This window comes from Ammospiza nelsoni, chromosome 5, assembly GCF_027579445.1.
Source record: "Ammospiza nelsoni isolate bAmmNel1 chromosome 5, bAmmNel1.pri, whole genome shotgun sequence".
NCBI classification, from domain to species: domain Eukaryota; kingdom Metazoa; phylum Chordata; class Aves; order Passeriformes; family Passerellidae; genus Ammospiza; species Ammospiza nelsoni.
Window position 1 is genome coordinate 1,715,674 of NC_080637.1, and position 15,278 is coordinate 1,730,951.

At 38.7% G+C, this 15,278-nt stretch overlaps 1 protein-coding gene across 1 annotated transcript in view; it reads right to left on the reverse strand.

Annotated features, from left to right (window-relative positions):
- Positions 1-293: 293 nt before the first annotated feature.
- LRGUK (leucine rich repeats and guanylate kinase domain containing) overlaps positions 294-15,278 on the reverse strand; it is a 59,608-nt gene continuing 44,623 nt past the window's right edge. Inside the window, exons 15-18 of the mRNA XM_059471741.1 lie at positions 12,105-12,212; positions 2,972-3,096; positions 1,939-1,997; positions 294-393 (exon numbers count right to left, since the gene is read on the reverse strand). Of these exons, the coding sequence (XP_059327724.1) occupies positions 294-393; positions 1,939-1,997; positions 2,972-3,096; positions 12,105-12,212 (392 nt within the window). The remainder of the gene's footprint in view (positions 394-1,938; positions 1,998-2,971; positions 3,097-12,104; positions 12,213-15,278) is intronic.

Consider the following 15,278-nt stretch of genomic DNA (forward strand, 5'->3'; position numbering starts at 1 on the left):
GCTCTGCCCAGGAACTCCCACCTGAGCCAGGTGAGTTTGCTGCCCCCCCCAGGTTAATGTTAATAATGATGACGATGATGATGACGATGATGATGATGATGAGGATGAGGATGATGATGACGACGACGATGATGATGATGATGAAGGTGCCTCACCTGCTCTCTGAGGGGGCTCTGCTCAGGAATTCCCACCTGTGCCAGGTGAGTTTGAGGCTGCCCTCCCAGGTTAACAACAATAATAACGATAACGATGACGATGACGATGATGATGATGATGGTGATGATGAAGGTGCCTCACCTGCTCTGCGAGTGGGCCCGGCTGATGCCCGAGGGCAGCGGGGGCACGGGCCGGGGCAGCTGCTGCAGCGAGGACTCGCACTCGGGGTCCATGGCCCTGCGATCGCAACAATGCGGTTATGGAACAGGGCAGGACGGGGCCATTGCTCAGAGAAACGGAGATTCTCATTTAGTCAGCACCGCCCAGCTGGGGTGACATCAATCACAAACTGAGATTTTCGTGGGGTAAGGTTAATCAGGAATTGAGATGAATTTTTTCTATTTAGCACGGCCCAAATGGGGTGAGGTTAATCAGAAATTGAGATTATTTAAAAAAATTATTTAGCACAGCCCAAGAGAGGTGAGGTCAATCAGAAATTATTTAATCCTGATTTAATTCTTGATTTCGTTCTTAATTCAGATTTAATTCTTGATTTAATTCTGATTTAATTCTTGATTTAACTCTTGATTTATTTCTGGATTTAACTCTTAATTCAATTATTGATTTAATTCTTGATTTAACTCTTGATTTAATGGGTGTTTAAATAATTATTTGATTCTGATTTAATTCTGATTTAACTCTTGATTTATTTCTTGATTTAGTTCTTGATTTGATTTTTGATTTAACTCTTGATTTAATGGGTGTTTAAATAATTATTTGATTCTGATTTAATTCTTTATTAAACTCTTTTATTTAGCTCTTGATTTAACCCCAATTTAACTCTTAATTCTGATTTAACTCTTGATTTAATTCTGATTTAATTCTGATTTAAGTCTTGATTTAATTCTGATTTAGCTCTTGTTTTAATGGGTATTTAAATAATTATTTTTTTCTGATTTAATGCTTGATTTAACTCTTGATTTGATCCCTGATTTAATCCTGATTTAATCCTGATTTAATTCGGATTTAGTTCTTGATTTAATTCTGATTTAATCCTTAATTTAATTATTTATTTAGTTCTTGATTTAACTCTTGATTTAATTCTAGATCTAATTCAAGATTTAATCCTTAGTTCTGATTTAATTCTTGATATAATTCCGGTTTAACTCTTGATTTAAAGGTTAGGAATTAAATTGGAAATAAATTGGAAATAAATTGGAATTAAATTGGAATTAAATTGGAATTAAATTTGGACTAAATTGGAAATAAATTGGATTAAATTGGAATTAAATTGGGATTAAATTGGAATTAATTGTATTAAATTGGATTAAATGGGAATTAAATTGGAATTAAATTAGAATTAAATTGTATTTAAATTGGATTAAATTGAATTAAATTGGAATTAAATTGGATTAAATTGGAATAAATTGGAATAAATTGGAATAAATTGGAATGAAATTGGAATGAAATTGGATTAAATTTGATTTAAACTGGAATAAAATTGGATAAAATTAGAATAAATTGGATTAAATTAGAGTTAAATTAAATTGGATTAAATTGGATTAAATTTGAACTAAATTGGATTAAATTTGATTTAAACTGGAATTAAATTGGATTAAATTGGAATGAAATTAGAATTGAATTTGGATTAAATTGGAATTAATTGGATTAAATTGAATTAAATTGGATTAAAATGAATTGAATTGGATTAAACTGGATTAAATTGAATTAAATTGGAATTAAATGGAATTAAATGGAATTAAATTGAATTTCCCAGGTTACCTGTGGGACAGAAGCACCTGCCGAGCTGCAGAGAAACGTCTGTGCAGAGAAGCTTCTTCCTGGGGAAAAAAGATATAAAAAATTATCATTTTAATCATTAATTTTTAATTATTTCTGCTGATTTTAATGATTTGGGTCCTCCTTTTTATTCCAGATGGTTTAAATTTAAATATCCTGAGGAAACAGCAGGATTAATGAGGTGGATAAATAATAAATGAAATTAAATAAATTTATTGATCAAATGAAATCACTCAATAAACAGAAATTAAATACATACAAATAAAATATTCACGTAAATAGAAATACAAGAAATATATATTTATAAATAAATAGAAATAAAATAATTTAAAAAATATATATGTATATATATCTCATTATATTAGTAATTTCATCTTGCTTTGGTATCAGCTGATACCACTGATATAAATTATAAATTATCACTTATCAATAAATGTCAATTTAATGGGCTGAGACACAGGAAATTAAACTGCTCAACAAATAGAAATAAAAGAGTCACAGAAATAGAAATAAAAATAAAGAGAAATTAAATAAATAAAAATTAAATGGTCACATAAATATAAATAAAAATAAATAAAATAAATAGAAATAAAACAGCCACATAAATAGAAATAAAATAAATATATATATTTATAAATAAATATAAATAATTTATATATATATATATTTATATTAAAAATTCCATCCTGCTTTGGTATTAGCTGATACCTCTGATATCAATTATCAATTTATCAATTTATCAATTAATCAATTAATGTCGGTTTAATGGGCTGAGACAGAGCAAATTAAACTGCTCAATAAATATGAATAAAATAAATATAAATAATTCACATTAATATAAATAAAATAGCCACATAAATAGAAATAAAATAAATATTTATTTATAAATAAATATTAATTTAAAAATTTATATATATATATATAAATATATTAAAAATTCCATCCTTCTTTGGTAGCAGCTGATAACTCTGATATCAATTATCAATTAAACAATTAATATCTCTGTGCTCCTCACCACAGAGCCCGGCGTTGCCGTCAGCATGTCCAGGAGGTCCCGGGGGTAGTTGTGGGTGGAGATGTGCAGGAGGTCCCCGTAGGACGGAGCCGCCCTTTCCTCCGGGATCAGCTGGGTCCTGGAACCTGGGTGGGAAGGACAATCCTCAGTGGAAACGTTCTGAACATAAACAGGGAGGAACCTGGGTGGGAAGGACAATCCTCAGTGGAAACGTTCTGAACATAAACAGGGAGGAACCTGGGTGGGAAGGACAATCCTCAATGGAAATGTTCTCCACACCAAAAGGGAGGAACCTGGGTGAGAAGGAAAATCCTCAATGGAAATGTTCTGAACATAAACAGGGAGGAACCTGGGTGAGAAGGACAATCCTCAATGGATACGTTCTCCACACCAAGGGGGAGGGACGTGGGTGGGAAGGACAATCCTCAATGGAAACATTCCGAACATAAACAGGGAGGAACCTGGGTGGGAAGGACAATCCTCAATGGGAACGTTCTGAACACCAACAGGGAGGAACCTGGGTGGGAAGGACAATCCTCAATGGAAACGTTCTCCAAATAAACAGGGAGGAACCTGGGTGGGAAGGACAATCCTCATGAAAACGTTCTGAACACCAACAGGGAGGAACCTGGGTGGGAAGGACAATCCTCAGTGGAAACGTTCTGAAATAAACAGGGAGGAACCTGGGTGGGAAGGACAATCCTCCAAGGAAACGTTCTGAACATAAACAGGGAGGAACCTGGGTGGGAAGGACAATCCTCAGTGGAAACGTTCTGAAATAAACAGGGAGGAACCTGGGTGGGAAGGACAATCCTCCAAGGAAACATTCTGAACACCAACAGGGAGGAACCTCGGTGGGAAGGACAATCCTCAATGGGAACGTTCTGAACACCAACAGGGAGGAACCTGGGTGGGAAGGACAATCCTCAATGGAAACGTTCTCCAAATAAACAGGGAGGAACCTGGGTGGGAAGGACAATCCTCATGAAAACGTTCTGAACACCAACAGGGAGGAACCTGGGTGGGAAGGACAATCCTCAGTGGAAACGTTCTGAAATAAACAGGGAGGAACCTGGGTGGGAAGGACAATCCTCCAAGGAAACGTTCTGAACATAAACAGGGAGGAACCTGGGTGGGAAGGACAATCCTCAGTGGAAACGTTCTCCAAACAAACAGGGAGGAACCTGGGTGGGAAGGACAATCCTCAGTGGAAACGTTCTGAAATAAACAGGGAGGAACCTGGGTGGGAAGGACAATCCTCCAAGGAAACATTCTGAACACCAACAGGGAGGAACCTCGGTGGGAAGGACAATCCTCCAAGGAAACGTTCTGAAATAAACAGGGAGGAACCTGGGTGGGAAGGACAATCCTCAATGGAAATGTTCTCCACACCAACAGGGAGGAACCTGGGTGGGAAGGACAATCCTCAATGGAAACGTTCTGAAATAAACAGGGAGGAACCTGGGTGGGAAGGACAATCCTCAGTGGAAACATTCAGGGAGGAACCTGGGTGGGAAGGACAATCCTCAATGGAAACATTCCGAACATAAACAGGGAGGAACCTGGGTGGGAAGGACAATCCTCAGTGGAAACGTTCTCCAAACAAACAGGGAGGAACCTGGGTGGGAAGGACAATCCTCATGAAAACGTTCTGAAATAAACAGGGAGGAACCTGGGTGGGAAGGACAATCCTCATGAAAACGTTCTGAACACCAACAGGGAGGAACCTGGGTGGGAAGGACAATCCTCCAAGGAAACGTTCTGAACACCAACAGGGAGGAACCTCGGTGGGAAGGACAATCCTCCAAGGAAACTTTCTGAACATAAACAGGGAGGAACCTGGGTGGGAAGGACAATCCTCAATGGAAATGTTCTGAACACAAACAGGGAGGAACCTGGGTGGGAAGGACAATCCTCAATGGAAATGTTCTCCACACCAAAAGGGAGGAACCTGGGTGAGAAGGACAATCCTCAATGGATACGTTCTCCGCAGCAAGGGGGAGGGACGTGGGTGGGAAGGACAATCCTCAATGGAAACGTTCTCCAAATAAACAGGGAGGAACCTGGGTGGGAAGGACAATCCTCCAAGGAAACTTTCTGAACATAAACAGGGAGGAACCTGGGTGGGAAGGACAATCCTCAATGGAAACGTTCTTAAATAAACAGGGAGGAACCTGGGTGGGAAGGACAACCCTCAGTGAAAACGTTCTTAAATAAACAGGGAGGAACCTGGGTGGGAAGGACAACCCTCAGTGAAAACGTTCTTAAATAAACAGGGAGGAACCTGGGTGGGAAGGACAATCCTCATGAAAACGTTCTGAACACCAACAGGGAGGAACCTGGGTGGGAAGGACAATCCTCATGAAAACGTTCTGAACACCAACAGGGAGGAACCTGGGTGGGAAGGACAATCCTCAGTGGAAACGTTCTGAAATAAACAGGGAGGAACCTGGGTGGGAAGGACAATCCTCCAAGGAAACTTTCTGAACATAAACAGGGAGGAACCTGGGTGGGAAGGACAATCCTCAATGGAAACGTTCTGAAATAAACAGAGAGGAACCTGGGTGGGAAGGACAATCCTCAATGGAAATGTTCTCCACACCAACAGGGAGGAACCTGGGTGAGAAGGACAATCCTCAATGGATACGTTCTCCACACCAAGGGGGAGGGACGTGGGTGGGAAGGACAATCCTCAATGGAAACATTCCGAACATAAACAGGGAGGAACCTGGGTGGGAAGGACAATCCTCAATGGGAACGTTCTGAACACCAACAGGGAGGAACCTGGGTGGGAAGGACAATCCTCAATGGAAACGTTCTCCAAATAAACAGGGAGGAACCTGGGTGGGAAGGACAATCCTCAGTGGAAACGTTCTGAACATAAACAGGGAGGAACCTGGGTGGGAAGGACAATCCTCAATGGAAACGTTCTGAAATAAACAGGGAGGAACCTGGGTGGGAAGGACAACCCTCAGTGAAAACGTTCTCCAAATAAACAGGGAGGAACCTGGGTGGGAAGGACAATCCTCATGAAAACGTTCTGAACACCAACAGGGAGGAACCTGGGTGGGAAGGACAATCCTCATGAAAACGTTCTGAACACCAACAGGGAGGAACCTGGGTGGGAAGGACAATCCTCAGTGGAAACGTTCTCCAAACAAACAGGGAGGAACCTGGGTGGGAAGGACAATCCTCATGAAAACGTTCTGAACATAAACAGGGAGGAACCTGGGTGGGAAGGACAATCCTCAGTGGAAACGTTCTGAAATAAACAGGGAGGAACCTGGGTGGGAAGGACAATCCTCCAAGGAAACGTTCTGAACACCAACAGGGAGGAACCTGGGTGGGAAGGACAATCCTCCTAGGAAACTTTCTGAACATAAACTGGGAGGAACCTGGGTGGGAAGGACAATCCTCAATGGAAACGTTCTGAACACCAACAGGGAGGAACCTGGGTGGGAAGGACAATCCTCAATGGAAACGTTCTGAACATAAACAGGGAGGAACCTGGGTGGGAAGGACAATCCTCAGTGGAAACGTTCTGAAATAAACAGGGAGGAACCTGGGTGGGAAGGACAATCCTCAATGGAAACGTTCTGAACACCAACAGGGAGGAACCTGGGTGGGAAGGACAATCCTCAATGGATACGTTCTGAAATAAACAGGGAGGAACCTGGGTGGGAAGGACAATCCTCAGTGGAAACATTCAGGGAGGAACCTGGGTGGGAAGGACAATCCTCAATGGAAACATTCCGAACATAAACAGGGAGGAACCTGGGTGGGAAGGACAATCCTCATGAAAACGTTCTGAACATAAACAGGGAGGAACCTGGGTGGGAAGGACAATCCCCAATAGAAACGTTGTGAACATAAACAGGGAGGAACCTGGGTGAGGACAATCCTCAATGGAAACGTTCTCCAAACAAACAGGGAGGAACCTGGGTGGGAAGGACAATCCTCAGTGGAAACGTTCTGAAATAAACAGGGAGGAACCTGGGTGGGAAGGACAATCCTCAATGGGAACGTTCTCCACACAAACAGAGGAATGTTCCCGTTTTCAGCTTCCATCCCTGGAGGGGCCCAGGCCAGGCTGGATTGGGGTTTCGGGGTGGTTTTGTGTGGAAGAGTTTTCACAGTGACTTCTGTGAGCCTGAGAGAAGTTTGGGAAGAAGATCCGTGCTTGATAGGAGGTTCCATATTTGATAACAGGATCTGTGTTTGATAAGAGATCAATGATTGGTAAGAGGATCCATGTTTGAGAAGAAGATCCATGTTCAATAGGAGGGTCCATGTTTGATAAGAGCACCCACATTTGATAAAAGAATCCATGTTTGGTGAGATGTTTGAGAAGAAGAGAATTCATGTTTGACAGGAGGATCCATGTTTGAGAAGAGGATCTGTGTTTGATAAGAGGATCCGTGTTTGATAAGAGGATCCGTGTTTGATAGGAAGATCCATGTTTGATAGGAAGATCCATGTTTGATAGGAGGATCCATGTTTGATAAGAAGAGGATCCATGTCTAATAAGGAGGTGCGTGTTTGATAAGAGGATCCACATTTCAGAGGAGGATCCACGTTTGAGAAGAGGATCCATGTTTGATAAGAAGGGGATCCATGTTTGATAAGAGGATCCATGTTTGGTAAGAGGAAGATCCGTGTCCGATTAGAGGATCCATGTTTGATAAGATGTTTGAGAAGATGATCCATATTTGATAGGAGAATCCATGTTTGATAAGAGGGTCCATATTTGATAAGAGGATCTGTGTTTGATAGGAGGATCCATGTTTGATAGGAAGATCCATGTTTGATAGGAGGATCCATAGGAGGATCCATGTTTGATTAGAGGATCCATGTTTGATAGGAGGATCCATATTTCATAAGAGGATCCATGTTTGACAAGAGGATCCATGTTTAATAGGAGGATCCATGTTTACCCCTGACAGAATTTCCTGCCCACGTCACTGACACAGAAGCCAAGACAGACAGAAGGATAAATCAGAGAAACTGCAACTGCCTGTTCAATGAGCGCCTTGTTTGTCTCCTGTGACCAATGAGTAAAGTGCAAACTGATGAGTTGTGTGAGAATCTATAAAAAGCATCAATGCTGGAATAAAAACAGTCTGAAACCTTCTGAAATGGAGTTGTTTGTATTGTTCTGTCTCATATTCAACAGTTTTGGTTGGCTAATTTGAGATTTCCCCATTAATGAGTGCTAATTAGTGTGGTGGGTTCAGTGTTGGTTAATCACCAGAGCGGTCACTTGGATGTGCTCACCTATGTCCTGCTGGGAGGCAGGAATGGGAAATGGGAAATGGGAAATGGGAAGTGGAAATAGAAAATGGGAAGCAGGAAACAGGAAAAAGGAAATGGGAAATGGGAGACAGGAAATGGGAAATAAGAAACAGGAAATAGGAAACAGGAAACAGGAAATAGGAAACAGGAAATAGGAAACAGGAAATGGGAAACAGGAAACAGGAAATGGGAAACAGGAAACAGGAAATAGGAAATAGGAAATAGGAAATAAGAAACAGGAAATAGGAAACAGGAAATGGGAAATAGGAAACAGGAAACAGGAAATAGGAAACAAGAAACAGGAAATAGGAAACAGGAAATGGGAAACAGGAAACAGGAAATATGAAATAGGAAATAGAAAACAGGAAATATGAAACAGGAAGCAGGAAACATGAAATAGGAAACAGGAAACAGGAAATGGGAATAGGAAAGGCAAAGCAGACTTAAAAGTTCCAAAGGTTATAAAGAGAAATTTATGAACAGCAACTAAAATGAAAAAAAGTAATAAAAATCAACCCAAAACCTTTAGGACGCTTCTCCTCCCCTCACAACCTTTTCTTTCTTAATGACAACGTGAAGAAACAAACCCTAAAATTTCAGTTCTCCAGTTTCTTTCCTCTTTCACAGGTGTATCTCACAGAAGTGTACACAGCTTTTCAGTAATTAGAAAATTTAAATTATTTCTGTAAATACCTCCCACAAAACCACCACAGGTCTGGAGGAACCCGGGCTTTGAGGTGGCTCCACACAATTCAGCTTTAAAAACCAAAATTATTTTGAATAATTCAAATTATTTCCAAATTGGGACAAAAATAACTGGCTGGGATTTAAGGTGGCTCCACACAACTCAGCTTTTAAAACCAAAATGATTTCGAATAATTCAAATTATTTCCAAATTGGGAAAAAAATAACTGGCTGGGATTTAAGGTGGCTCCACACAATTCAGCTTTAAAAACCAAAATTATTTTGAATAATTCAAATTATTTCCAAATTGGGACAAAAATAACTGGCTGGGATTTAAGGTGGCTCCACACAACTCAGCTTTTAAAACCAAAATGATTTCGAATAATTCAAATGATTTCCAAATCAAAAAAAGAATCTGTAATTTGGGGTATATCCTGTGTATGAAATCGCATTAAATATTAATTTAAACCATGGAAATAACCTTAAAAATATTGTATAAAATGTGTATAAAATCACATTAAATATTAATTTAAACCATAGAAATAACCTTATAAATATTTTTTTGTATTCTTTCCTCTGAGGGCTCTGGTTTTCCAGGGAAATTGTGGATTCCCCATCCCTGGAGCACCCTGGGATGGTGGAAGGTGTCAGGGTTGGATCTGGATGGACTTTAAATTCCCATTTTCCATTGGAATGGTTAAAAATGGTTAAAAACCATTCCAGGATTTTATAGTTTCCAATCACTGGAATCACTTTTATCCCACAGATAAAATCTGCCAATAGAAGTACAAAGCATTATCAGCTCCAAAAATTGTTCTAATTCTGCTATTAAAAGTTTTTAAAATTAAAAGTTTTTTAAAAGAACTTATCTATTTTCTGCCTGGGTATTTTTTTTTACTGTACACCAGCAAAAGATCTTGCCCAGAAGTTCATTAATTAAAGACAAAAAAATTATAAACCTCTTATAATCTCCCACAAGCAATCTTCTCACTAAAAACCTCCCTTTTAAAGACAACCTTGGGGCAAGGTTTGAAAAATAAATCATTTCCCACAATTTAAAGAGGATCTCTTTAAATTTGTTTAAACCCCTATAAATGGGGTTTTAAGTGAATTTAATGGTGTGTAGTAAATTTAAAAGTTACTTTATGAGCAGCAGAATTGCCAAAATCTTGCATTGTTAATGAAGTTTCTGTAGTGACAAGAAAGAGCTGCTGAGGGATAAAAAGTCCTTTAAAGGGGATTCAGATACTTAAATCTATCTCCAAAAATGCCAGGATTATATAAAAATCTTTTCCTTTTAATCCTTAGGCTTTTTCTCTTCTTTTCCAACAATCTCTCCAGGGTTTGCTGCCTTCGAGACAAAACATCCCCAGAGTTTTTAAGGCAAGAAAATACAATATTAGAGCAAATAAGGCAAGGAAATCACATTTTTCATTTCAGATGAGCGTGGAAGTTCTGGAAATTAAAACAAAATCTACTTAATTTAAAGCTAAATAAGATTTTTCAGCCAAGCCCTCGCTGCTGCAGCAGCTCTGAGAAGCCACAATGTGTACAGAAGCTTTTCCTGTGTCCGCTGGGAAATTAATATTATTCATTTTTCTAGGATCTAAAATGACAGGAAATGATGAGCTGATGAATATTGCACTGTCCTTTATTAAAAATTTCAGATATTTTGCCCTTTTTCCAGCTGCTTTTATTTGCATGTATATATATGTGGGTATTGGCTCTGTGCTCCTGAGGGAGCTGATCCTGTTCCAATGGATCCAAAACGGAACCAACCCCAAAACTCTGGGAATTCCTGGGTTAGAGGGGAAAAATCCTAAAAATGAGCTTTTAAATTAATATTGCACACTCTCTTTTAACCATAATGTCCTTTGTGTTATTTATTTTTGTTTTATTTCAGTAAAGTTCTTCTCCCTCTCTTTTCCTCCCAGAGCCAACTCTGTGGCTGCAGGATCAAGGAATTGATCAGCCTGAAAGTTTGGGGTTTTTGGGGGGTTTTGGGGTTTGTTTTTTTTAATTTCAATTTCAATTCAAGGAATTTCAATAATTGAATAGATGTAATAAATTTAGGAATTTGGTTTTGGTTTGTTTTTGCTGTGTTCATTTAGGAATTTACATAATTTAATAAAATTAATAGATTTAATACATTTAGGAATGTGTTTTTGCTGTGCTAATTTAGGGATTTCCATAATTTAATAAACGTAATAAATGTAACAAATTTAGGAATTTGTTGTTGCTTGTTTTTGCTGTGCTAATTTCGGAATTCACATGATTTAATAAGTTAAATAAATGTAGGAATTTGTTTTTGGTTTGTTCTTGCTGTGCTAATTTAGGAATTCCCATAATTTAATAAATTTAATAAATTTCTTTTTGGTTTGATTTTGCTGTGTTGATTTAGGAATTTCCATAATTGAATAAAGTTAGGAATTTGGGTTTTGTTCGTTTTTGCTGTGTTAATTTAGGAATTTTCATGATTTAATAAATTAAATAAATGTAGGAATTTGGTTTTGTTTGTTTTTGCTGTGTTACTTTAGGAATATCCATGATTTAAAAAATTTAGGAATTTGTTATTGGTTTGGTTTTGCTGTGTTGATTTAGGAATTTCCATAATTTAATACATTTAACAAATTTAGGATTTTGTTTTTGGTTTGTTTTTGCTGTGTTATTTTAACAATTTCCATAATTGAACAAATTTACATATTTGTTTTCAGTTTGTTTTTGCTGTGTTACTTTAGGAATTTCCATAATTGAATAAATTTATTTTTTGTTTGGTTTTGCTGTGTTGATTTAGGAATTCTCATAATTGAATAAATTTAGGAATTTTTTTCTGCTTTGTTTTTGCTGTGTTACTTTAGGAATCTACATAATTTAATAAATTTAGGAATTTGCTTTTAGTTTGTTTTTGCTGTGTTAATTCACGAATTTGCATAATTGAATAAATTTAGGAATTTGGTTTTTGTTTGGTTTTGCTGTGTTAATTTAGGAATTTCCATAAATGAACAAATTTAGAAATTTGGTTTTGCTTTGTTTTTGCTGTGTTAATTTAGGAATTTCAATCAATTACCAATAACCAGGAAATCAATCAATTACCAATAACCAGGAAATCAATCAATTACCAATAACCAGGAATGTGCTGCTGATGAAACCACTTTACCTGTCCTGCCCCTGAAGCCCTCAAAGTTCTCCAGAACGTCAGGAGGCTCCATGCCCAGGTAGACCTTGACAATCAGAGCCAGGTCTGTGAGCGCCTCCTCCAGCTCATCTGCAGACAGGGAAATTTCACGGCACAGAGAAAAGAACCAGAATAAAAATCAACTTTTCATCAGTGCAAAGACACAAATCACACAAATTTTACACAGAAATATGTTTTTAGCTTAGCCAGAAAATACGGAAATATTGGTTGGCACAGAAATACATTTGTAATGTCTCTTGGGGGAGAAAAACCTTCATCTTCACAATCAGGACATTCAAAAAAAGCTGAAATTCAGGCTCTGATAAATATTTTCCTGTTAGTTTACTTCTTTAGGGCCATATTTAAATTGCAAGCTCTGCGTGCCACATTTACAAATTTGCAATATTTACACCACAGTGCTCTAATTTAACAGGGTGAACACCAAAAACTCTATAAAAAGAATGAATTACAGAAGGAATATTTCCAGAAAAATTTCTCCCACCTGCTGCTGGAACCCTGGGTGCTGGAAATTCCAGATTTTCTGTGCTGCCAGCACTGACCCCCAGAGAACCCTGCACTGAGCTGAGGCCTGGAGAAGCTTCCAGAATGGAATGATGGAACTGGGACTGTGGGTGTGCAGTTTGAATGGAAGTGTGTGATACTCGGAGTTTAAGGGTTTAGAATACAGTAGAAGATATAAAGCAAGATGGAGGTTTTGGGTTGGTCCTTCTTCTTCAACTTTTTCTCCACGGGTTTGGGTGATTTTGTGTCACTGGATAAAAAAGTCCCCATTGCAGGGCATGGGTGGTTGGGTATTGGGTTAAAAGTGAAAATAATTCAGGTGTCATTTCTTAATTGGACAGTTTATCCTTAAAAGGCCTTGGGGGGAGAGAGAGATGGGGCTCCATTTTTAGTTTGTTATTGAAGTGCTGTAGAACTCAGGGATTGTGAGAGTGTGACATGGATAAGAACTAATAAACATCTGACTCTAAACAGAAAATATCATCTCACACATTTAACCCCAACCTTGGCAAAAAGAAGATAAACTCATCAACCTGCTGTCCCTCAATTCCTAATTATCCCAAAGGCAATCAGCAATTAACTCTTTGGAACCCTGGCTGCTGAGAATTGGAGATTTCTGTGCTGCCAGCACTGACCCCCAGAGAACCCTGCACTGAGCTGAGGCCTGGAGAAGCTTCCAGAATGGAATGATGGAACTGGGACTGTGGGTGTGCAGTTTGAACAGGAGTGTGTGAGATCACAGGCTGGGAAACCCAGAGTTTAAGGGTTTAGAATACAGTAATGGATATAAAGCAAGATGGAGGTTTTGGGGCAAAGCAGTTCCTTCTTCTTCACCTTCTTCTCCATGGGTTTGGGTGGGTTTGTGTCATTGGATAAAAAAGTCCCCATTGAGGGCAGGGGTGGTTGGGTATTGGGTTAAAAGTGAAAATAATTCAGGTGACATTTCTTAACTGGACAGTTTAAAATGTTTTGCAGAGAGAGAGATGGGGCTCCATTTTGAGTTTGTCACTGAAGTGCTGCAGAACGCAGGGATTGTGAGACTGAAATGAGAGCCCAAATCAGTGGTAATGAGAGAGCCCAAAATCAGCGTTAATGAGAGCCCAAAATCACCGTTAATGAAGGCACTGAGAGCCCAAAATCAGAGTTAATGAGCCCAAAATCAGCGTTAATGAGAGCCAAAACTCAGCGTTAATGAGAGCCAAAACTCAGCGTTAATGAGAACCAAAATTAGCATTAATGAGTGCACTGAGAGCCCAAAATCAGAGATAATGAGACCCCAACATCAGTGTTAATGAGGATACTGAGAGCCCAAAATCAGCATTAATGAGAGTCCAAAATCAATGTTAATGAGGGCACTGGGAGCCCAAAATCAGAGTTAATGACAGAGCCCAAAATCAGCATTAATGAGAGCCCAAAATCAGCGTTAATGAGCCCAAAATTAGCATTAATGAGTGCACTGTGAGCCCAAAATCAGAGTTAATGAGAGCCCAAAATAAGCGTTAATGAGAGCATTGAGACGTTAATGAGAGTGCCCAAAATCAGCATTAATGAGGGCAATGAGAGCCCAAAATCAGCGTTAATGAGAGCACTGAGAGCCGAAAAATCACAAAATTTAACATAAAACTAAAAACTAAAACAGAATTAAAATTCTATATTGTACAAAAATATGTGATATAAAAATATATATTATATTAAAATTAAACTCCTTGATGATTGCTAATTACCCCAGAGGCAATCAATCAGCAATTAACTGACCCGTGTTGATGACAACATCGAAGTACCCAGGACAATCCTGGCACTCCTGCAGGTACATGTCCACCCTGCTCATTGCCTGGCCATGGTGGCTGATTATTGGGTTAAAATATAATTTATAATAATTATTATAATTTATATTAATTATTATAATAATTTGTTATAATGGGGTGAAAATAATTCAGGTGTCACTTCTGAATTGGACAGTTTTAAAGGCCTTGCAGAGAGAGAGCTGGGGCTCCATTTTGAGTTTGTTATTGAAGTGCTGTAGAACTCAGGGTTTGTGAGACTGAAATGAGAGCCCAAATTCAGTGTTAATGAGGGCACTGGGAGCCCAAAATCAGCGTTAATGAGCCCAAAATTAGCAGTAATGAGTTCACTGAGAGCCCAAAATCAGTGTTAATGAGAGAGCCCAAAATCAGTGTTAATGAGAGAGCCCAAAATCAGCATTAATGAGGGCAATGAGAGCCCAAAATCAGCGTTAATGAGAGAGCCCCAAATCAGCATTAATGAGAGAGCCCAAAATCAATGTTAATGAGGGCACTGGGAGTCCAAAATCAGCATTAATGAGGGCATTGTGAGAAGTTAATGAGAGAGCCCAAAATCAGCATTAATGAGGGCAATGAGAGCCCAAAATCAGCGTTAATGAGAGAGCCCCAAATCAGCATTAATGAGAGAGCCCAAAATCAGTGTTAATGAGGGCACTGGGAGTCCAAAATCAGCATTAATGAGGGCATTGGGAGAAGTTAATGAGAGAGCCCCAAATCAGCATTAATGAGAGAGCCCAAAATCAGCATTAATGAGGGCATTGGGAGAAGTTAATGAGAGAGCCCAAAATCAGCATTAATGAGTGCAATGTGAGCCCAAAACCACAAAATTAAA